Below are 23,884 nucleotides of genomic sequence, written 5' to 3'. Positions count from 1 at the left end.
AAGCAATGCTGTCACACTGAAAATGACATTGGCTACGTTGAAAATGTCTTTCCATCTAAAGGTATGAGCTCTTCTAATTTCTGAGCTGAATCTTCTTTTGCTACCGGCTGTAGAAGTTCCTATGAATGCTTGCATTTTGCATGACCTGGTTCAGCCACACAGCCAATACTCAACATAGTTAACCGAATGATTATTAGGAGAGGGAGGAATTTCTAGCAGCAGGTAGCAAGAGATAATTTATAGTAGTGAAGAAGCCAGAAGAACATAGAACTGTCTTTGACTGGATGATTTTGTCTGTCAACGGATCCAACATCATTGTTTCCTTTTAGCTTTGTGGCAGTAATTCATTTACAGAAATGTAAACTGCAGGTATTGGATTCATACCTGAAAGTCTGTTATCCAGAAAGCTCTGAATTACTGGAAGGCCATTTATTGAGTCAATTTTATGCAAATCATTCTAATTTTGTAAAATGATTTCTTTCTCTTTTTAATAATAAAGCAGTACCTTCTACTTGATCTAAGCTGCATAAATCCATTCCAGTGGCAAAACAATCTTATTTGATAAAGTTTTAAAACCCTTATCTGGAAAAACCTCAGGTCCCAAGCATTCCACTTAAGTCCCATACCTGTATTAATAATGAACTATTATTACAATATAAAGATTTGGTTGTAACTCACATAAAGCCTATATCATCACATTACAGTATATTTTAAGCAAACTTAAAAGGGGATCTAATACAAAACACCAGCAAACATGACAACCTTACCTTTGATCCTTCTTTTATCAACAAACCCAATGTTGAACCAATTGCATTTTACCCAGAACAAAAAAAAACTGTAAGAGATAAAGTGGAAAGTTCAGGAAGGCCAAATCTTGTTGACTGTTGTGTATTTCAGAGAAGGTGAAAGATCTGATCTCTGCTCAGTTCTGATATGACTGTGCAACTATACTGTGTTAGACACAACATGGCTTTTGTACTGGAACTGTAAATGATCATATCAAATAAAAACACCAAGCTTGTGTAATGTTCTGTATATGTCTGATTGGAGTAGACCCTCGCACACCCGTTATATAGATGTGTAGATTAGCTCGGTGCTCAATGGATGGAGGATACGGTGACCTCCCAGTAACTGGAACAAAAAAACACACCAGCACACGAGACTTGTATCTGCAGGGCAAGCCCTTGCAAAAGTTTTTACTGCGGTGGTGCAACTTTTCGGGGCTCCGCCCCTTTGTCAAGCATACTACATACAGGTGCAAATGAACATTATATAGGCAAACCAATTAGTGCTTCATTATGCAAAAATGTGAATGATCAATTTCATATAAAAGATTTTTCATTATATAAATACCAATTATCAAAAATACATAGAATAAATCAGAAAAAAGATTATTATAAAAATACTTTGGTTCTTTTCACAATTATTGTATATAAGTGTCAGTATAAATAGAGTAAAACACACAATACTTTTAAGTCCATGTTAATAACACAAAGCAGCAAATTCAAAGTCCCAGTGTTGAACACCTCAATTGAAACAATTGTTGCAATTGACCTAAGAGGAAGATAAAAGTTACAAAAAATCTATACAAAAGATTAAAAAAAAGTTAAAAAGTAATCTTACCCTACATTTCAAGGAGGGAAAAAGTTACAGATACCTGTCCCTGTAGTTTAGGCAAAGAAATTTTCTTATCTGTAAGGGAAGTAGGAAAGCTTATTAGACAATTATTTTATAAGAAACAGGACAAATTAAACTCTTCATTTAATCCCCTCGGATATCTTGTTTGCAGTAACCACATCCAATAACACTCTCTCTGCGAGAGTAGACGTATTTTATCCTGTCCCTGTTTAGTTGTAATTTTTTCCAAGATTTGCCACCGGATTTGTGCCACCCGGTGTCCGTGTTCAAAAAAATGTTTGGCTAACATGGTCTCTTTTTTAAATTTTGTAACCTCAGATTTAATCTTTGCATCTTCCCCAGTAATTGTAGGTGGATGATAATTACGTATGACAGATTTGTGTTCGTTTAGGCGGACTTTTATAGGACGTGATGTCTGTCCCACGTAAGCAAGTCCGCATGGGCATTTAATGCAATAGATAACCTCATAGCTGTCACATGTAAAAAATCCTTTTATTTTATGTTTTGTTCCTTGGTGGGGGTGGGTGACTGCATTGCCTGGAATTATTCCATTGCAGTGACCACAATTACTGCAGGGGAAGGTTCCAATGGAGTGTTCAGTTAGGCGGCTGGTATCAAATTGCTGACTTCTAGATTTAATTAGTTGGCCTACATTTTTCCCTCTCCTATATGAAAATAAAGGGGGGGCCTGAAACAGGTGTCCAAATTTCAGATCAGATTTTAATATTCCCCAATGTTTGAGAATAATTCTTTTACAAAGTTGGGAATTGCTATCAAACGAACTGACGAAAGGAATTCTTTTGGCTTTATCCCCCTGACTGAATTGTTTTTGACTAGTAACTCACTCCTTGGTAGTTTTCGTACTTCTTCTTTTTTTGTTTGTAGGTTTGCTCTGTCATAGCCGCGTTCTTTAAATTTATTAAGCATTAATTCAGCTTGAGTATCATACAGATTATCAGAGGATGTAATACGTCGAACGCGTAATAACTGACTTTTTGGTAGCCCCTTAGTAAGCCCAGGGGGGTGGAAACTAGTAGATCTTAATATATTGTTTCTGTCAGTGGGTTTAGTATATAATGAGGTTACAAAGCTTGATCCTGTAACTGTGATGTTAACATCCAAAAAATGTATTTCTTTAGGATCAAATTCAAGGGTAAATTGGATTGTTGGGTGGACTGTATTTAGATGTTTCAAAAAATTGGATAACTCCCTGGGGGGACAAAATTACTTTTTTGGCCAAGTTTATTTTTTAATATTATGGCCATAGGGTCCTTAGGGGCAGTGGTTTTTTTATCCCCAAAATACACCTTAAGCTTAAGAGACCTGATAAATTTAAACATGTCCACAGTAAAAGTAAATGGGGGAGCGGTATATACTGGAACGAAATTAAGGCCTTTGCTCAGTACAGTCAGTTCGACTTTTTAAATAGACTTAACGAGGTAACTATGCCAACAAGTGAGTTTCTTTTGTGCTCCTTGGACGTAAAGGACCTCTTTACCTCTATACCCCACGAGGAGGGCATAGAATGTATGCGTACATACTTGTCCCAAGGTAACCTACCTAATTTCAAAATAAATTTTCTCTGCGACTTATTGGAGAACGTATTAACTAAAAATTACTTCTTATTCAATAAGGAGTACTACCTCCAGTTACAAGGCTGTGCCATGGGTGCCAACATGGCACCAGTCTACGCGAACATCTTTATGGATTCTTTTGAAAATACGTTCATTTTTTCCAAAGGGGAGTATGCCAAATATATCAATGCATACATGAGATATGTGGACGACACATTTTTTCTATGGTCTGGCACACCTGAAACACTGACTAATTTTTTGAAACATCTAAATACAGTCCACCCAACAATCCAATTTACCCTTGAATTTGATCCTAAAGAAATACATTGGGGAATATTAAAATCTGATCTGAAATTTGGACACCTGTTTCAGGCCCCCCCTTTATTTTCATATAGGAGAGGGAAAAATGTAGGCCAACTAATTAAATCTAGAAGTCAGCAATTTGATACCAGTCGCCTAACTGAACACTCCATTGGAACCTTCCCCTGCAGGAATTGTGGTCACTGCAATGGAATAATTCCAGGCAATGCAGTCACCCACCCCCACCAAGGAACAAAACATAAAATAAAAGGATTTTTTACATGTGACAGCTATGAGGTTATCTATTGCATTAAATGCCCATGCGGACTTGCTTACTTGGGACAGACATCACGTCCTATAAAAGTCCGCCTAAACGAACACAAATCTGTCATATGTAATTATCATCCACCTACAATTACTGGGGAAGATGCAAAGATTAAATCTGAGGTTACAAAATTTAAAAAAGAGCCCATGTTAGCCAAACATTTTTTTGAACACGGGCACCGGGTGGCACAAATCCGGTGGCAAATCTTGGAAAAAATTTACAACTAAACAGGGACAGGATAAAAAACGTCTACTCGCAGAGAGAGTGTTATTGGATGTGGTTACTGCAAACAAGATATCCGAGGGGATTAAATGAAGAGTTTAATTTGTCCTGTTTCTTATAAAATAATTGTCTAATAAGCTTTCCTACTTCCCTTACAGATAAGAAAATTTCTTTGCCTAAACTACAGGGACAGGTATCTGTAACTTTTTCCCTCCTTGAAATATAGGGTAAGATTACCTTTTAACTTTTTTTTAATCTTTTGTATAGATTTTTTGTAACTTTTATCTTCCTCTTAGGTCAATTGCAACAATTGTTTCAATTGAGGTGTTCAACACTGGGACTTTGAATTTGCTGCTTTGTGTTATTAACATGGACTTAAAAGTATTGTGTGTTTTACTCTATTTATACTGACACTTATATACAATAATTGTGAAAAGAACCAAAGTATTTTTATAATAATCTTCTTTCTGATTTATTCTATGTATTTTTGATAATTGGTATTTATATAATGAAAAATCTTTTATATGAAATTGATCATTCACATTTTTGCATAATGAAGCACTAATTGGTTTGCCTATATAATGTTCATTTGCACCTGTATGTAGTATGCTTGACAAAGGGGCGGAGCCCCGAAACGTTGCACCACCGCAGTAAAAACTTTTGCAAGGGCTTGCCCTGCAGATACAAGTCTCGTGTGCTGGTGTGTTTTTTTGTTCCTGTATATGTCTGAAACATAACTGCTGGCAAATTACCACATAGGGCAAAAATGTTATACGGCAAATAAGTACTAATGAGATATATTTATACATAGTCTTTGTACCGTTTCATAGTCCTGGTACTTACTTAACTGACCATGCTTGACCAATTTAGGTTACATAAGGACACTGAAGTGGCAGACTAACCTTATAAAAAATATATATATTCATTTTTTTTTGTTTGAAGGAAAAATGCAAAGTAATATACGTTCAGGTTTATACATTATTGCAAGGTAAGGCAGTAAGTGGTATGATGTAGAAAAGACCTGACAAGGATGAGTCTTGTTAAGCTGGCCATAGATGCAAAGATCCGATCGTACGAATCATCGTACGATCGGACTTTCCCATCTCCCGACCCGCCACTAACCATTCAGATCAAAGTCTTACCAGTCAGATCAAATAAAGTAGTTAAAGAACAGATCAGCAATGTTCTGCCCCTGACAGCAATCGTACGATATCTATGTCCAACCAAAGCTAGTGACAGTCTCCCACTGAAAATCGTACGATCGGCAATACACGCAGAGATATTATCGGCAGCCGACAGAAATTTTCTAACCTGTCCGATCGACCGATCTCCGCCGGACGAAAAATGTCGGGACTCTTCACACACGGTTCAAAAATCGTACAAATCCTCGATTCGTACGATCAGATCTTTGCTTCTATGGCCAGCTTTAGATTAGGGTAAAGAAAAAGTGGAAAAATAAGTCAAGTTGGCCCCGAGGGTCACTGCCATCTCCAGGGTTTCTCATTGAGACCATTGTATAAGTATGTATATAGCTTAGCTCTCATCTGAGGATCCATTGGGCCCTAGAGCAGAGGTTGTGCAAATGTCCCATAGAATGTCTGCTATTGCTAGGACTTCATTCAATCCATTTTTTATAATATTATGATGATTTGAAACTGGCCCAGTAAAAACACTTTTGGATATAATTTTACATATCATGTTACTCAAACCTGTTAATTTCCTGTACTTTTGTAACTGGTAATGGATGTGTGGAGTCTTTGTTGTTTTCCATTATTGTGGTATGAGTCCTTAGGCTGTGCCTAATAGTATAGGTGATTTCTTAGAGGGTCATTAGGAATAACAATATCTGTTATATATCAGATTACATCCTTAACTGCAGACCAATTATTTGTTAAGGCTGGACAGCTCCAGAAAATATGTGTTTATAAACACTGCACAAATTTGTAAATGAAAAAGGAGGATTGTGCGTGCACTCCTAAGGCTATACAAAAACATATTTAAATACAATAATCCCCTGTCTAAAAAAAGAAAAACAGGGGTTTTAGTTACAAAGTTATGATCATAAAATTGATAAGCCACCATACCACGTCAAGGTAAACCCCATACGGCGGTCCCTAACTTGTTTACCTGTAATCAAAATATAGGTCATATACCGCTCTGCTTAACAGCATTAGTTGGAGTAAAAGCTCCTGAAGCTTGGTTTCAATCTGTGGACTAGATTCTCCCCCACCACCTGCATATGTGGCTTTTGAAACAGAGACTGCCCAAACCAATGCCCATTTTTAAAAAAATTTGATTGTGAAGAGACTATAATAAAGGCAAAGTAAAGTTGTATATGTAGTTGCACACTTGTGTGTGTATGTGTGTATAGGTATGAGTATAGGTGTGGGTATAGATGTAAGGGAAGATGAAAAAGGAAAAACGAAATAAGGAGTGCAACGGGTGTGATGTATGTGAATCAGTGCAAAAGTGTTGCCTAGTGATAAGTGCAGCAAATATAACGAGTGTCTCACAGGCGTTGGTTTCAAATAAAAAGGCTAAAGCCTCCCCTGCCGCTAGCATTTGTGGCTATTGAGGGAGAGAAATTGCCCAAATTTTTTTGTACCGCAAATTTGTAAATGGGCAGTATTAGCTTTGATTGTTTCATTGTTCTGCAGCAGGCAGAAAAAAAAGGCAGTAACTGATTGGTTGCTATGCTTTTATAGTGTTATGCAGTGTTTATAAATTAGCCCCAGTGTGCCTTCTCCAGTCTCACATTTCCAACAAGTAGAGGATACGACTGGGATAAGTTTTGCTGGTAATGCCATTTTGAGAGAAGTTTAGGATTAAGTTCCTGTATCCTACAGTGTGGCGAGGAAATATTGCAGAGAATGGTCAACTGAGTTTGCATTTACAGGGAAATTGTACAGTGGTTTTGGAAGTCTTTAGATGCATCCCTGACAGGAAGCCCCTTTACATTGTCAAATATCTGTTATTGGGGAATAGGGATGCACTGAATCCAGGATTTGGTCCGGTAATTGGCCTTTTTCAGCAGGATTTGGATTCGGCAAAATCCTCATGCCTGGCAAAACCAAACCCTCAAAATCATGTGACTTTTCGTCACAAAACATGGAAGTGAAATTTTTTTTCTACTGTGACCGTGATTCTGTTTTTCCCTTCCCAACCCTATTTTGCATATGTAAATTATTCTATTCCTTTTGAGATGTTCATCCTTGTCTCTCTAGTATTTATATCTCTGTTTTGACTTGGCTGTAGAAGTCATTGGTTTCTCTTCCCTTGTTCACTGCTAAAATCTTCTTTCAAAAACCCTCCTGTCAGATTATACTTTGTAGGATAATCTAATTTGTTAGAATAGCTGGCGGTTATCTAGTGGTTTAGAGCATCAATATAGGTTGGTTCAGAACAAAAGGAACCAAAGACAGTCAAAATCTTTGAAAACTATACCCCCCAAACAATGTAGGTTTCTATAAAAAGATATTGCATAAAACAGCTCATATGTAAAACCCTGCTTCATGTAAATAAACCATTTTAATAATAATATACTTTTCCTGTACTTCACATGGCAGTGGACACTAATGGGTTAATCCCTCTCGACACCTGAAGGACAGGAAATGAGCTAATAAATTCCATGCCTCCCCCCCTCACCCCCATTCTCTTTCCTGTCCTCGACGAAGGAAGTGAAGGAAGTGTTTTATCACCTTTTACTGGCACCAGAGGGGGTTTGCCTCAAAGTCTCCGGAGCCTTGTCTTTAGGAGAGATCTCCATTAGGAGATAATGGCCTTTCGTTGCCCATAGCCGCAGTAAGACGCGAAGCCGTTAGGCGCATGCGCAGTAAGACGGTTGCAGAGCTCTTCCTGGACGCGTTGCTTGGATACGCGCCGGTGACGTCATCACGCTGCGTTTTGGCGCCAGCGTTTTTAAATCAGCGTCTGTGTTCCCCATCTTGCTGCCTGTTATCCAGACGCTGTTTTGGCTGTTTATGCCCTGAGCCTGCTACTATTTGCCTCCACAACTGCAGTAAGTAATCTGCCTACTGGGGATGTTTGGTATGTATTACCTTTACTTATGGGTGTATTCTGCTTATGTTTTAGCTGACCCATGAGTTCTAGACGATCTAGATCCGCTGCCAGTGGGTGAGTTGCAACCTATCTGAGTGCTGTTGCACTTTTCATATGTTTGGTATTCATTATGAATATCTTTGTTTATTTTAAGGAGTCCACATCATAGGCATTCTGATAGAAGAAGAGATGATGATCGTGGGAGGGAGAAGTCTTGTAGAAAGGAATGTATTTTCTGCTCTTTGCCTGCACTTCAAGATAAAAAAGTTTGTCAGAGCTGTTTTGATCAAAATAATACCTCCCAGTCTTCTGAGCAATTCAATAATTTCATGTCATGGATGAAGGATTCCTTTAATAAATCTATGTCTGACATGGTTGAAAAAGTTACAGATAATGTACTTGCTAAAGTTTCTGCCAATCAACCATCCACTTCATATGCTACAGCAGATTTAGCTGTTCACATTCCTGACGATAGTGTCTCCTCTGATTCACAAGAGGAAGGGGAAGTGGATTCAGATGATGAGTTGTTTAATACATCTTTCATAGAGCCTTTAATTCTGGCCATGAGGAAAACCCTTAATTTGGATGTTCCTTGTGAACCTTCTTCCCAACCAGACCTGATGTTCAAATCTTCCAAAAAAAGCAGTGTCTTTCATATTCATGATGTTGTCAAAGCCACAATTAAATCTGAATGGGATGTTCCTGATAAGATTTTTTCTGTCTAAAAGGATGAAAAAAATGTATCCTTTTCCTGAGGATCAAGTTAAACAATGGGTATTACCCCCTAAGGTTGACGCTTCGATCACCAGGGTGGCAAGAAGAACAACCTTGCCTGTAGATGAAGGGGTCTCCCTAAAGGATGGAAAAGACGGCAGGACTCCATCCTTAAAAAGCCTATAGTGTTTCAGGATCTATTTGTAAACCGTGTGTGGCTATTACCTCCTTAGCTAGAGCTAATAAGATCTGGTTAAATAACGTTGTTGAAGCCTTACAGCAAAAGGTCAGCAGAGAGGAAATTCTAAATTCCCTTCATGAGATTCAATTAGTAAATGATTTTTGTGCTGAAGCTTCTATGGATATCCTCAAGTTGGCGGCTAAGGATATGAGTCTGGTGGTGGCAGCTCGTAGATCCCTATGGCTCAGACATTGGTTTGCTGATACACCATCTAAGCATAACCTTTGCTCCTCCCCTTTGAAGGAGATCTTCTTTTTGGTCCAAAATTGGAGAATATTATCTCTAAGGCGTCGGCTGGCAAATCAGCCTTTCTACCCCAAGATAAGAAAGAGAGAAGAACAACTTTCAGGGGTAACAGACCTTCATTTAAAGATGTCAAAGCTTACCGCCCAGGCAGAAATTTTCAGAGGCAATCCTGGAAGACTAAGCCTCAGCCCTTTCAGGTTAAGAAGGATTCCAAACCTGATAGAAATAAATCCTTCTGAAGGTTTGCGAGCCCTTCAGTTTCCTGTGGGGGCCAGGCTTTCACAATTCAAAACTGTTTGGGCTCAAACTACGACAGACCTCTGGGTATCAGAGGTAATTTCAAGAGGATACCAAATAGAATTCATAAAAATTCCTCCTTTTTCTCGCTTCCAAAAGTCAGCAGTTCCAAAAACAAAGGAGGCTCTGCTTGCCCTCAAGGGTATTCTGAATCAACTTCTGGTGAAGAGAGTGATTATCCGTGTTCCTTCCACCCAAAGAAGGAAAGGAATTTTTTCTCCTTTATTTCTTGTAAGAAAAAAATCGGGAGATTTCAGAGCTATTCTAAATCTAAGGTTCCTAAATCAATTCATAATAAAAAAGACCTTTCGTATGGAGTCAGTAAGATCAATCGCACAAGTATTAAGGCCCGGCGATTGGATGGTCAAGATCGACTTGCAAGACGCCTATTTACATATTCCCATCGCAGCAAGTCACCAGAAATATCTTCGGTTTTATTCCATGGGGATTCAATACCAGTACAGAGCCCTGCCATTCGGTCTCGCGTCTGCTCCAAGAGCTTTTACGAAAGTTCTAGCTCCCCTTATTGCTTCTCTAAGATTACAGGAAGTGGAAATCTTTTCATATCTGGACGACATTCTAGTATAGGCGAATTCCTTGGAAAAGATTCAACACGACGTCAAGTTAGTGTTGAGGTCCTTGCAGGATCACGGTTGGCTCATAAACACAACAAAATCTTGTCTGTCTCCGACTCAAGTTATCAACTTTCTAGGAGTCACTTTCGATTCAACTCTTTTTCGAATATTTCTCCCTCGAGAAAGAATCTTAGATGTTCAAAACCATGTACAGAAACTTCTCAGTTTTCCGATAACTACAGCTCTATTCTGTCAAATAGTCCTGGGCAAACTAACAGCCACGATAGACGCTGTTCCATGGGCCATGGCTCACATCAGGCCTCTCCAGTTGTCATTTCTGACCCAATGGCGCAAAGAACGTTCACCCGATCAGTACATTCTGGTGAGTCCTCCGGTTCTCGAGAGGTTGAGATGGTGGCTTCAGACACAGTATCTTCAGAAAGGTATTTCTCTTTTCTCCCCCCAGTGGATCAGGTTGACCACCGATGCAAGTGGCTCAGGTTGGGGAGCCCATCTACTTCATCTGTCAGTATGGGGCAAATGGAATATATGGGAGACAAGTCAGTCCTCCAATTGGAAGGAATTGAAGGCTGTTCACCTCGCACTAATTCACTTTCTGGAAGTGATCAGGTCCAAGTCGGTGATGATTCAATCAGACAATTCCACAACTGTCAAATATATAAAGAAGCAAGGAGGAACAAGGAGTATAAAACTCATGAAGTTGACGGAGGAGATTCTTGTATGGGCAGAATTTCATCTGCAGGATCTGACTGCAGTCCATGTGCCAGGAGTGATGAATGTTCTAGCCGATCGTTTGAGCAGGTTCCAGCCTCATCCAGGGGAATGGGAATTGAATCCAGAAATATTCAGATTAATTGTGAAGAAATTCGGGATTCCACAGATAGATCTCATGGCTATGAGGCACAATCGGAAGTTACCGAGATTTTGTTCCAAGAATCAGGATCCCCTAGCAGACCAGGTGGATGCCTTCAGTATCCAATGGAATTTCAAATTGGCTTACCTGTTTCCACCTTTTCCTTTAATTGCCAGGTGTCTGAGGAAAATCAGAGAAGAGAAGTCATCTGTTCTGATAATTCTACCTTGGTGGCCCAGGAGGTTTTGGTTTCCTCAATTATTCCAGATGGCAGTGAGGAGACCGTTCAGACTCCCAATCCAGCCTCAACTTCTAAGGCAGGATTGTCTATTTCATCCGGATCCAGGCCACTTCAAATTGACTGTTTGGAAGTTGAAAGGCAGAGGATGAAGGGAAGAGGTCTATCTTCTAACACTGTTCAAACACTCTTGGCTTCTAGGAAGCCTGCCACTTCTTTGAAATACTCCAAATATTGGAACAAATTTTTGGAATGGTGTTCTTTATCTAACAGATCATCTGTTGAAATTACAGAAGAACATATTGTGGAATTTTTGCAGTCCGGATTTGAGAAGGAGCTCAGTCCAGCAACTTTGAAAAACCAAGTCTCTGCTCTTTCTGCCATTTCGGGAGTTGCTTGGGCATCCTCTCCATTAGTGGCAAGATTCTTCTTGGCGTTAAAGAAATTAAAAACTAGGATCATATCTAAAGCTCCTCCATGGGATCTTAATTTGGTATTGCTTGCCCTTACCAAGCCTCCCTTTGAACCTCTGGAATCAATTTCGTTCAAATTCCTTTCTTGGAAGATTGCCTTTTTGTTAGCTATCACAACAGCCCGCAGAGTAGGAGAGATCCAAGCTCTGAAGATTAATCATAACTGCATGTTTTTCTGTCAGAATAAATTGATTTTTCGTTTACCTCAAGACTTTCGCCCAAAAGTGATATCTGAATTCCATATCAATCAAGAAATAGCCTTACCTGCCTTTTATCCGAGGAAGAAAGATCATGGCATACTCTGGATGTTGTTCGCGGTGTTAAAACCTACCTTGAAAGGACTGAATCAATAAGAAAATCAGATAATCTACTGATTCTATCTTCAGGTCCAAGATTAGGCTCTCAGGTGGCTAAATCAACAGTTTCATCCTGGATCAAATCATGTATTTCAGAAGCCTACAGGGTCAGTGCAGTTCCTTGTCCTCAATCTATTAAGGCTCACTCTACCAGGGCTATTGCTGCGTCTTGGGCATGCCGGGCCCAGACATCAACCGAAGAAGTTTGCAGAGCAGCGGTTTGGTCTTCTGCCAATACCTTTGTAAAAAATTATCAGCTTGATCTTCATGCTGCTGATCGAGATTCCTTTGGAAATTCGGTCCTTCAGGCTGCTTTGCTGATTAAATAAACTTATATTACCCACCCTTTTTTGTCATTGCTTGGGTATTTCCCATTAGTGTCCACTGCCATGTGAAGTACAGGAAAAAGGAAAATCAATTCATACTCACCGAGATTTTCTTTTCCTGGACTGAAGCATGGCAGTGGGCACATGTTTCCCTCCCTAAAAATTTTGGGGAACTTCGTCTCGTACAGTGTGGAGAATGGAGGTGAGGGGGGGAGGCATGGAATTTATTAGCTCATTTCCTGTCCTTCAGGTGTCGAGAGGGATTAACCCATTAGTGCCCACTGCCATGCTTCAGTCCAGGAAAAGAAAATCTCGGTGAGTATGAATTGATTTTCCTTTTTCTAGTAGTATGTGCCATTGGGTAATCATAAATAGAAAATTGCCATTTTAAAAAATAAGGGCCGTCCCCTGGGATCGTAGGATTCGCTGTACTCACAAACATACCAACAAACCATACCAGTTAGGTCACATGAGCCAATTAACAGACAGAGGTGTGTCTTTTGCTTCCACACTTCTTCCTGTTACAGTTAGAGTTGTAGTATTTCTGGTCAGGTGATCTCTGAGACAGCACAGAGACCATCACAAAATGGTGGCTCAAGGCAAGAGATGTAAAAGGGCAATATTTACTTAAATATATATACCAGTTTGGTAAGATTCTTTAATATGCCACTTAATATGATATAAACTATCTGTTGCTTAAGTGTTCATTTTGGGGGTATAGTTTTCCTTTACAATTTCTCCTGCTATAGCAAAAATATTTCCTTTTGCTGGTACAATTATTGGGGACATATAGCTTATATACAATAAACTTTATCTCCTAGTTCATAATAAATAATTTGATGTGTGATTTAAAATTGGGCATAAAGCAATTGTTACCTAAAAAAATGACACCTTTTTTAGAGCTGCCAATAGATCCAATGCTGTTAGTGCCTTTATTACAAATGAGTGGTAGTCATGTTCTAATACTCTTTCCTAAAAGCACAGTTGGATGTAGGTAGCTTATCATGATTCTGCCCTCTACCTCTGGGGGGGCATCAAACCTCTGCCTACCCACTCACAATATAGTTCCTGCACTGCAAAGTGTTAAGTGCCGCTGGCTCTCCTGAACAACCTTGAAAACACATGTCATAAAAAATGCACATCCCTCCTGTTTTAGAGGTGTGTAATGGAATGGTAAGTGTTTTTTTCTATTTCTTTTTTACAAAATGAAGGTTTTTTCGGATTATCGGCTAAACCCAGCACAAACCACAATATCTTCAAATTGGGATAGGGACATCTGACTTATACATGACCTCGACAGGTATGAGATGGCGGACTTTGGGATTGGGGCTTTTTGCAGCATCGGTATCATAAATAAAGTATAATAAATCTTGAAAAATTTGTTTTTTGAGGTTGAGTTTTTGCCCCAAAAAGCCTGACCAGAGAAATTCGATTTTTAGTGAATGATCTCCATAGTATCCTCGGTATGCATCTGCAGAGAGCACGTCACCACTGTATGGAAAGCAAGAATCATTTGTGGTCCAGCGCGTCTCAGAATTCTGATGCGCACACTTGCGTCATGGCATGTTTCGTCACTACACTGAGAACCACATTTGACACCATTTCTGGCAGTGTTAAAAGGCCCAAACACTAGCCTAACAGTGCTCAGTTATGAAGCTCATTACTTGTGCCTGATGTTTTTTGTATTCGTTACCTTCTGTTTTGACGTGTGCCTAACCTTCACCTGTGAACCTCTGCTGCCTGCCCCAGACCCAGACCTGCTTTTATGACTCTTCTGCTTACTCTCTAGTACCTTGCTACCTGTATTTCAGCCCTCCAGCCTCTCTCCACTGCTGAGCTTCCTGTACAAAGCATCAGGTGAGCCTCCAGTCAGTGTGAGCTGCTTTTGGGAATCAATCTACAATTAATCAATCAATCAGTATTCAATCTAGCTTGGCCATGAGCTAGATCAGGTACAGGTTGGGTGCAGGTTGGGTGCAGGTTGGGTGCAGGTCCTACAATGGAAACATTTTGCGGATTACGGTTGGGTGCGGATTAAGTTTTGCAGGTTAGGGTCAGTGTGTGTTGAGTTTTTTTCTGACCCGCGCATCACTAAACTATATATTCTACAAAACATAATAAAATAAATGCACATTCCTCCTGTATTTAGAGGTGTGTAATGCAATGGTAAGTGTTTTTTCTTTTTTTAAGAAAGAAAAATATTGACATTTTGACCTTCACATTTCAGGGCAAATAGTTTTCTCTCCACATGGACTCCAAATTTTGAGCACCAAACTTTACCAATTAGCCTGCTCGATTAAAATTTCTACATATGGATAAAGGTTATAAATGATGATAATCAATTTTCTTTAAAAAGTTTTTTAATTATTCATTTTTTTACTTTTGCACAAATGCAGCTCAATGTCCCTGTTTCTGTTGGACACAGTCAAGTTGTCCTTGCGTGACCTGGGTTAATCAGTTATACGAGTGTTGCAACTTTAAAGATATAGGTTATTCCTTTGCTAAGGTTGAATGTCACCTTCACAGCAAGCACTAATAATACAAATAGCATATGTGGGGCCTTTCATAATATAACTATTTTTTGACTGCTTGGGGAGTTAATAGAAGAAATCCATGAAATAGAGATCTTGCCAATTTGATTGCTTGGTATGGACATATGGTGACAGGTAATTAAAGCTTTTCCAGCTTTTCAGACATATGTTTATTTTTTCTTGCTACTCCTTGTCCTATCCCTTGGAGACAATTAGCAAATATTTTGCACTGAAAGAGTTAAACAGCCTGTATACTTATTTCTATTTTACTTATTTTATTTCTGCAGTATTGTGTAAACTATTTACACAGTTTTTTTTAAAGGCTAATGCCTTCAAAAATGCAGGCATGAGAATCAGCCCCATCAGCCTTCTGTATCTGTACCGGAGCCACTGCATCCCAATACAGCGGAAGTTGCATTACCCTTACAAATCCATGATAAATAAAAGGTAACAGAAAAAATGGCATAGCACAATAACTTTAAAGTGCTTAATCTGTTGTTCAACCAAAAGAAATGCATCCATGTCCCTAATACCGTGTAATGTAGCTATTAAACCACAGGAGTCATAAAAGCTTATGCCCAGACAAACACTAGGCAGATCTCTAGTCCTGGGTCCATAGCTTTGTACACTTTTACAGTGCTAAAGGAAATATAAACCCCCCCGCCCCAAAAAAAATTTTTTACCCAAAGAGTGAAAATGTATTTTTAAACCAATTTTCCAGTATACTGTACTTGAGTTTGTAGTGGTATTTGTTTGTCCCTTTCTGCACTGCTAGTTCTGTCTAAGGGCTAGTCCACACGAGGAGATTCGGGGAGATTTTGTCGCCTGGCGACTAATCGCCTCGTCTTTTGCGCGACTATCTCCCCGAACTGCCTCGGCGTTTTTCCCCGTAGGCTGCAAGGCAAAGTCGCCTGTGCTAATGCACACGCGGCGATGCGTTTTCAATAGTCGCCCAAAGTTGCCTCAGTGAGGCAATAGCACAAATAGCTCAGTGCACAAATAGCTCAGTGAGGCAACTTCGGGCGATTATAGAAAACGCATCGCCGTGTGTGCATTAGCGCAGACGACTTTGTGTTGTAGCCTATGGGGAAAAACACTGAGGCAGTTCGGGGAGATAGTCGCGAAAAAGACGAGGCGATTAGTCGCCAGGCGACAAAATCTCCCCGAATCTCCTCGTGTGGCCTTACCCTAAGGATGAAGACACACAGAGCTTCAAGTAGCAGCTACTTGTCACAGCTACAAAATAGACAATAGTGATAGTTGGCTTTGCTAAGACACTACAGGAGTTATTTATCGAAAGTTGAGTGTTAGAGTTTTTTTATACCTCAAATGAACTCGAAACTCGAATGGTATCTTATTTAGGAAAAAATTTTAACAGGAAAAACCCGATTCTGCAAGTTTGAGTCCCGGAACCCGAAAATTTTATCAATTCAAGTTTATTTTTTGCAGAAAATGAGACCAATTTGAGTTTTTGGGTTTCACAACTCAAACTTGCTGATTTGAGTTTTTTACATTCAAGTTTTTCTTAAATAACAAACCATTCGAGTCGTGAGTTCATTCGAGGTTTAAAAAAGCTCACATACAGTAGCTCTAAAATTCGCCTTTGATAAATAACCCCATCCGTGTGTTTTAGCAGAAGCAGTATTGTTTATGGCAGGGTATTTTGTGGTCATTGTGTAGCCACAAAAAGTCGCTGCTGCTAGTAGCTCTGGAGCTAAGGGTAGTGGCTGAAGGGGAGATTTATAGCCCGCGATTATTTATGCGTGACTGCGAGCTATCGATCTCTTGAAAATACGTCTCCATTGGAAATAACTGAAATCCGTGACAGTAAAACCAACATATCACTATAGACTGAAGTTGCCTCTAGAGGAATGTGTAGAGAAATATGTTGGTTTTACAGTCAGCAATTTCAGTTATTTCCAATGGAGAAGAATTTTTGGGATATTTGGCTTCCACAGTTGCGCATAAGTAATCACGGGAGACAAACCCCCCCCCTGTCGGCCACTGTCCTAATAGTGCAGCTACTTGTTGTGGCTACAATGTACCCTGCTATGGACAATACTGAGAATTCCCGCTGCTAAAATACACATAGGGGGTTATTTACTTAAATTCAAATTTATCTCATTTTTTTTATTTAAACAAAGCTCTACCAAACTCGCATCCACAATTTTGCCTTATTTATCATTAAAACAACTCGAATAAATCGGATCAGCGAAAAATTAGAAAAAGTTGAGCAAAAACCCGAATCGTAAATTTTTTTCTGACTTTTCTCCCAAATCGGATTATCGGGCTAAACCCAGTGTAAACCACAATATCTTCAAATTGGGATAGGGACATCTCCCATTGACTTATACATGACCTTGACAGGTTTGAGGATTTTCGTATTCAGGCATTTTGCAGCATCGGGGTATAATAAATTAAAAAAAATTTTGTCCCAAAAATTCGAGTTTTTGTCCCAAAAAGCCTGACCAGAAAAACTTTAGTTTTAGTTAATAACCCCCATAGTGTCTTAGCAAAGCCAATTATAACTATTGTCTATTTTGTAACCATGACAAGTAGCTGCTACTAGTTTGATAATTATTCAGGTCTGTCAATCAACTACTTTATTGTTTTAAAAGTCAGAACCTGAAATTCAAAGAAAATGTACAGACAAAAACGGTTTTACATAATATATACATTGACCAATAATTTTAAAACAAATGACAATGTTTTATGTGTATTGCAAAGTTGCTTTAAATTATGTTTTATTTCATTAAGCAAAAACATTTTTGGGTGGAGTTCCTCTTTGAAGAGCACCTGTCATCCTAAAAAAGCCACACTCTAGAGAAACAGGCCATGTGGGGCAACATGGCTGACCACAACAGAAACTTCTCCCGGTGCGGGCGGCCTAGCGCTGGTGGGGACAATTTAAAAAAAAAAAAAAACTATTGCTTCCCAAGTGTGGGCTCTATTAGACTGCACCTCGGGTGGGGTAAGACTATCTCCATTTATTGGATGGCCATAGAAAAGGGAATGAGCAAGCAATAGAAACAAGTAAGGTTGTAATTTGTAGAAGAAACTTTGATTCCATTTTTCCACTCTCATTCTCCCATTTATTGGGGCGCCTTGTGTAATGTCTATAAAGTCACAATGAATTTTTGACTCTCAAATTAGCCTTATTATCCTTATTTTAATACTTGATGCTATCTATCTACATCATTTCAGTTTTAAGTTATGCATATCTAGGCCAGTTTATTTAAAGCCTTGCTCTGCATGGTACTCCCCAGTGAGACTCATCTCATTGGGGAAAATTTAACTAAACACTCAGAATTTCAGAATTGCTAAATGTTTGTTTTCCATGTGTACAGATAAATTGAGCCAGAACAAATATTATTCCTGGCATGTCTGATCTCATTCTTTATATAAATATATAAGGACAGTGCCATCAGTGTCACATTCACCATCCCTAGGTACAGTTCCCATTAAGCTTCAGGAATATAGCTGCACCATGAAGCTGCTTCTACTCTCCTTGTTATTCATTTGCACTACCTTTGCTTTAGCTAAAAAACCAACAGGGAGGATTGTCGACTGTGATAGCCCAGAGGCCAATGAGGCAGCCTTAGAAGCTCTTCATTTCATCAATGCTAATCACCACCATGGATATAAGTTTGTTGTCAACCAGGTGGAGGACATCCATGTTCTACCTGAGGTTGGTATAACCAAGTCCCATGGCCTTCCAGCTGCTGTTGAACAGCTTTTAGCAGATTAAGCATCCCTGAGTATTCAGTGATAATATTAAGCAGAATGGTTTAGACTGATCTTATTATTATGTATGTGAAACATGTTATACAGTAAGTGAAGGTTAAATGATCTGGTTGTTTTAATAAGTAATTCCCATTAATGAACCAATTAAATCACATTAAAACACATTTTAAAATCAAACTTGAAACTTCAAGCGGCCTCAGCCCAAAAACGTTTTTTTTTTACAGTGAAATAAAACATAATTCTAAGCAACTTTCTGTCAAGCAATGCAACTAAAATCATGTGTAAATGTAATTGCTATCAAAAGCTTTATCTGCCTGTCTCTTCACACTTCTGGTTCTGTCTCCTGAATCGGCTGATTCAATGACCTGGAGGAGAACCTACATCTTGTTACACTGTTTTAAAAAAGAGTCAGACCCAGAGAACAGAATGGGATAAGCAAAATTACATTTACAAGGACTGAAAATCTTTAATGAACACGTGTTGGAAAGTTGCTTAGAAATATGCAAAATAAAAAAAGAAATCAGTTTTTGGTTCGATGACTTTTAAGAGACATGAAGCGGCAGATTTATCAAGGGTCGAATTTCGAAGTTGAAGTTTGAAATTCGACCATTGAATTGAATTACTTCGACTTCAAATATCGAAGTCAAAGTTTTTTTCATCGAATTTGGCCATTTGCGGTCGAAGTAAAATCGAATGTTCGAAGGATCGATCGATCTAACGATTTTTATTCAACTTCAAAAAACATAGAAAACTGCTCTAGAAGGTCCCCATAGGCTAACATAGCACTTTGGCAGCTTTAGTTTGGCGAAGTATTGAAGTCGAAGTTTTTTAAAGAGACAGTACCTCGATTATCGAATGGTCGAATATTCTAACTATTTTACTTAGAATCGAAGTCGTAGTATCCTTTTCGATGGCCGAGGTATCCAAAAAATTACTTCGAATTTTTTTACTTAGAAAATTCCCTCTAATTCACTACGACCCTTGATAAATCTGCCCCTAAGAGAGGCTTAATAAAGGGCCCAGGTGGCCCGAAATGTTGCCTTTTTTCTGTATGTTTTTGGGGTGAATAAACCTTGCACTTCTTCAATTTTCAGTTTGCTGCTGGTATTTTTCCTAATTCCTTTAAGAAACATTAACGTACCAAGAATATGAACAACTCTTCCTTGCAAGGATCCCTTCTTTGGAGGGATGAATATCTATTTGTATTTCATCTAGCAGGTGTTAAAGAGTTTTTGTGTTTCTGTTTTAGACAGTCAATGGAGAAATATTCTACGTGGAACTTGACCTTCTGGAGTCAAAATGTCCTTGGGTTAGTCCCACACCTGCTGAGAACTGTCCAGTGAGGCCCAGAGCTGAACAGGTATGCTATGCGGCTGCAGGGTGTCCCAGGGGGTTTAGGGGGGGCCCCATAAGGCCCTAAGTAATGTGCAATGTCAACATATATTGGTAAAACAGAACAACTTTTGGGGGTCCTAAAATGAATTTGCTGTGGGGCCCAGTAACATCTGGATACACCACTGAAACCTACATTTTGCTGCATTGATAATACAGGTATAGGAATCATTATCTGGAAACCCATTATCCAGAAAGCTCCAAATTACGGAAAGGCCATCTAACATAGACTCCATTTTATGCAAATAATTAAAATGTAAAAAAAAATTTCCTTTTTCGCTGTTATAATTAAACAATACCTTGTACTTGATCAAAACTAAGATATAATTCATCCTTATTGAAGGCAAACCAGCCTATTTGGTTTAAGTAATGTTTTTAAATGACGTTTAAGTAGACTTAAGATACAAAGATACAAATTACAGGAAGATCCATTATCTGGAAAACCCCAGGCCCCAAGCATTCTGGATAAAAGATACCATACCTGTAATATAGAAATAGAAAACTAGAAATGAGGTGTGTGTGAGGTTGGCTTTATAATCTGATGAATACTAAGATGGCTGGAGGACCATGGCATTTATATATAATATTTCTTGAAATACTTTTTATAATTAAACAGACTACCTTCGGCACACTAGGGGGCACATTTACTAAGGGTCGAAGTGAATTCAAAGTGAATTTTAAAATTTAAAAACTTCGAATTTCGAATTAATTTTTGAGTACTTCGACCATCGAATAGGCCAAATTAGGCTTTGACTTCGATTCGAATTGAAAATACTTTGAATATTCGACCATTCGAAAATCGAAGTACTGTCTTTTCGACTTCGACACTTCGCCACTTTAAACCTGCCGAATTGCTATGTTAGCCTATGGGGACCTCCTACAACCTATAGCCAACATTTGGCTAAGTTTTTAGAAGTCAACGTTTTTTTTTTTTTGAAAATCATTCGATTCAAACGATTTCTACGGTCGATCAGACGATTTTATTTAGATCGAAAACCGCTAATTTTAAACAAAAAAAACTTTTAACTATCGAATTTCGAAGTTTTAGCACTTCGAAATTCGATCCTTAGTAAATGTGCCCCTAGATGTTTGCCTAAAGCAGTGATCCCCAACCAGTAGCTCGTGAGCAACATGTTGCTCTCCAACCCCTTGGATGTTGCTCCCAGTGGCCTCAAAGCAGGTGCTTATTTTTGAATTCCAGGCTTGGAGGCGAGTTTTAGTTGCATAAAAACCAGGTGTACTGCCAAACAGAGGCTTCTGTAGGTTTCCATTCCACATAGGGGCTACCAATAGTCAATCACAACCCTTATATGGCACCACCTAGGAACATTTTTCATGCTTGTGTTGCTCCCCAACTCTTTTTACATCTGAATGTTGCTCACGGGTGAAAAAAGGTTGGGGACCCCTGGCCTAAAGCCTGCCTATAAGCTATTAAGCATTATAGTTCCATAACCATAACCCCCTTAGTGTGTTATTTATACAGTATATAAATATATTTCTTAATACTGTAGCAGTATTAGGTCTGTGAGCACCCATTAGTGCTTATTTAAATCTTCAGTCTGGGTTCTGGCTGTGCTCTGCACTTTACACAGTGTCAGCGGGATCAGGCCAGCCTTGTCCTTAAAGCCTGCCTCAGGGCAGAAGGAAAGTGCAGTGCCCTGTCAGAGCCATTGTCTGTCACTTCTCCCTAACTTATGTATCTGACAGGGATTCCTATGTGCTTCCCTCACATTCACCCCTTATAAATACAGTTCTAAATACAGGCAATCTTGTACTCATGGGGTGGTCGCAAGTTTCCTTGCTCTGAAGTGGAGCACAGAGACTTGTGGCAATTCATTTAGAGTGGAAGGCAGTGCACAAAGCGCAAAATCATAGCTGAATCTGCCCATTTTTTGCACTTTGCGTGCTGCCCTCCACACAGTACATTAGCCCTTTCTTTTCTGGGGCAACAACTAATGCTCTTTCAGCCCTACCTGAAACCCCTTTATGACATAAATAAAACTGAATAATCGATGTACATTTTCATAATAGAATCAAAAAAACAATAATTTGCTTTTATGCTGGGCATGCAAAACAGAAAGTAAATTATACCTATGGTCAAATTAGTGGTATAATAAATCAGCTGTGCATCTTTTGAACTGCACAAATTAAATTTTTATGATCCCTACACCGAATTGTAGAGGAGGTTAGAGAAATGCACACAATGGCAGCCATAACTCCAACCCCATGTGGATACAAGTTGCAGTATTATGGAATGCGTGAAAATTAAAGAACAAAACTGAACCTGCCTAATACATTATTCCTGTACAGGCAGTGGAAGGTGATTGCAAAATTAAACTCCAGAAGCAGAATGGCAATTTTACTGTCCTTGGCGTAAGCTGCAAATCTAAACCAGGTAAATATGCTATAGTGCGATATTTTATTAACAAGATAGTGTGTGCTACGACAGCAAAGGAGAAGTTTGGCTCACGTAAGCCACAAATTGTCTCACGTAAGCCACAAATTGTCTCACTTTACATGAAGCTTCTGCAGGCTGCACTTTAGTAAATAAGAACTAAAATTCACCAAACAATTAGGCTTGAAAAGTTACACAAATGTTTAAGGACTTTATACAAGCCCACAGCCACCATAACCCTTTAGCAGTGAAGATATCCAAAGATATCCTCATGATTCACAGTAATATATTATACAGGGATGATAAGTTATTCATTCAGATTGCATAGAATCAAGAACATTCTGCAGCAGACTTGACTATTAATAGAGTGTGTGCTGACGTCATCCATATCCTGCCCCAGTGCAGTCTTTCTACCTGCCCAATACACTCTGGGCCTGCTGTATTTATTCTCCGTAAAGAGAACAGAACCATCTAGTGGCCATTTAAAGATAGGACAGAGCCATCGAATGGCACAAACTGTTGTGTAGTGATTAACTCAACAAAAGAGGTTACCAGCAACCCCTTTCAGCAAGGGATGCATCTCATCTTCTTCTTCTCAACTTCTTTTCCTGCTTGTGTGGCTTTCTGCATAGATTTGTAACATTGGGTTTACTAGGTATTCCTTATTAAAAAATACACCTCTGAGGATTTTACATTTATATTGTATTACCATAAAATCAGCAATTAATTTGGATCACAAGTTAGAAGATTTGATTAGTTGCTACCAGTAACTGTGCTAAAGGTGGCCATAGATTTCCAGATAATATCATACAATTTTCGTATGATATTCAGCATGTGTATGGTGGGAAAAGATCCGACAGATTTTGGCAGAAGACTTGAATATTGGTCGGCTTGTCGATCAGGCTGGACAGAAAATTTTGATCGGTTGCCTTTGAAGGCACCCAAACATCCGCCATTGTTAAGTGCTGAATTGTCAGATACAGGCAGGGCCGCCATCAGGGAGGGGGGGCAAGGGGGGGGACAAGTGTCCCGGGCATGAAGGGGGGCCCGGCAGTACTGCAGTTTTGAATAGAGCCAGGCCCCCCTTGAGAGTGCCAAAGCCTGCGGCCATTCTCAACAGCTGAAATGCAGAAGTGCCGAAGGAAAACAGCCGAAGCCGAACTCCCGAAGTGGCGAAAAGACACAAAGTCACGAAAACAGCTGAAAATGAAGTCCTGAAGCGCCCTGGCACCAATGTTTTTTTAGAAAAATTTTTTTGGGGCCCCAATATTTTTTTTAACTTGTAAGGGTAACTTGTAACATCCCTGCTACCAATGTTTTTTTTGTTTTTTTTTTAAATTTTTGGGGCCCCAATTTTTTTAACT

At 39.1% G+C, this 23,884-nt stretch overlaps 1 protein-coding gene across 2 annotated transcripts in view; it reads left to right on the top strand.

Annotated features, from left to right (window-relative positions):
• The window catches only part of LOC108716982 (alpha-2-HS-glycoprotein), a 30,518-nt gene that overhangs the window by 628 nt on the left and 6,006 nt on the right, over nucleotides 1-23,884 (top strand). Inside the window, exons 1-3 of one of the 2 annotated variants that reach the window (XM_018263613.2) lie at nucleotides 18,416-18,677; nucleotides 19,983-20,093; nucleotides 22,436-22,520. In XM_018263613.2, the coding sequence (XP_018119102.1) occupies nucleotides 18,477-18,677; nucleotides 19,983-20,093; nucleotides 22,436-22,520 (397 nt within the window). In that variant the 5' untranslated portion in view covers nucleotides 18,416-18,476. Of the gene's footprint in view, nucleotides 1-18,415; nucleotides 18,678-19,982; nucleotides 20,094-22,435; nucleotides 22,521-23,884 lie in introns of those variants that run through there. The other variant, XM_041563269.1, reaches the window with a different exon arrangement.

Source organism: Xenopus laevis, chromosome 5L, assembly GCF_017654675.1.
Source record: "Xenopus laevis strain J_2021 chromosome 5L, Xenopus_laevis_v10.1, whole genome shotgun sequence".
Lineage (NCBI taxonomy): Eukaryota > Metazoa > Chordata > Amphibia > Anura > Pipidae > Xenopus > Xenopus laevis.
Note: the sequence above shows the minus strand (reverse complement) of the source record. Positions and strands in the feature narration are given on the sequence as shown.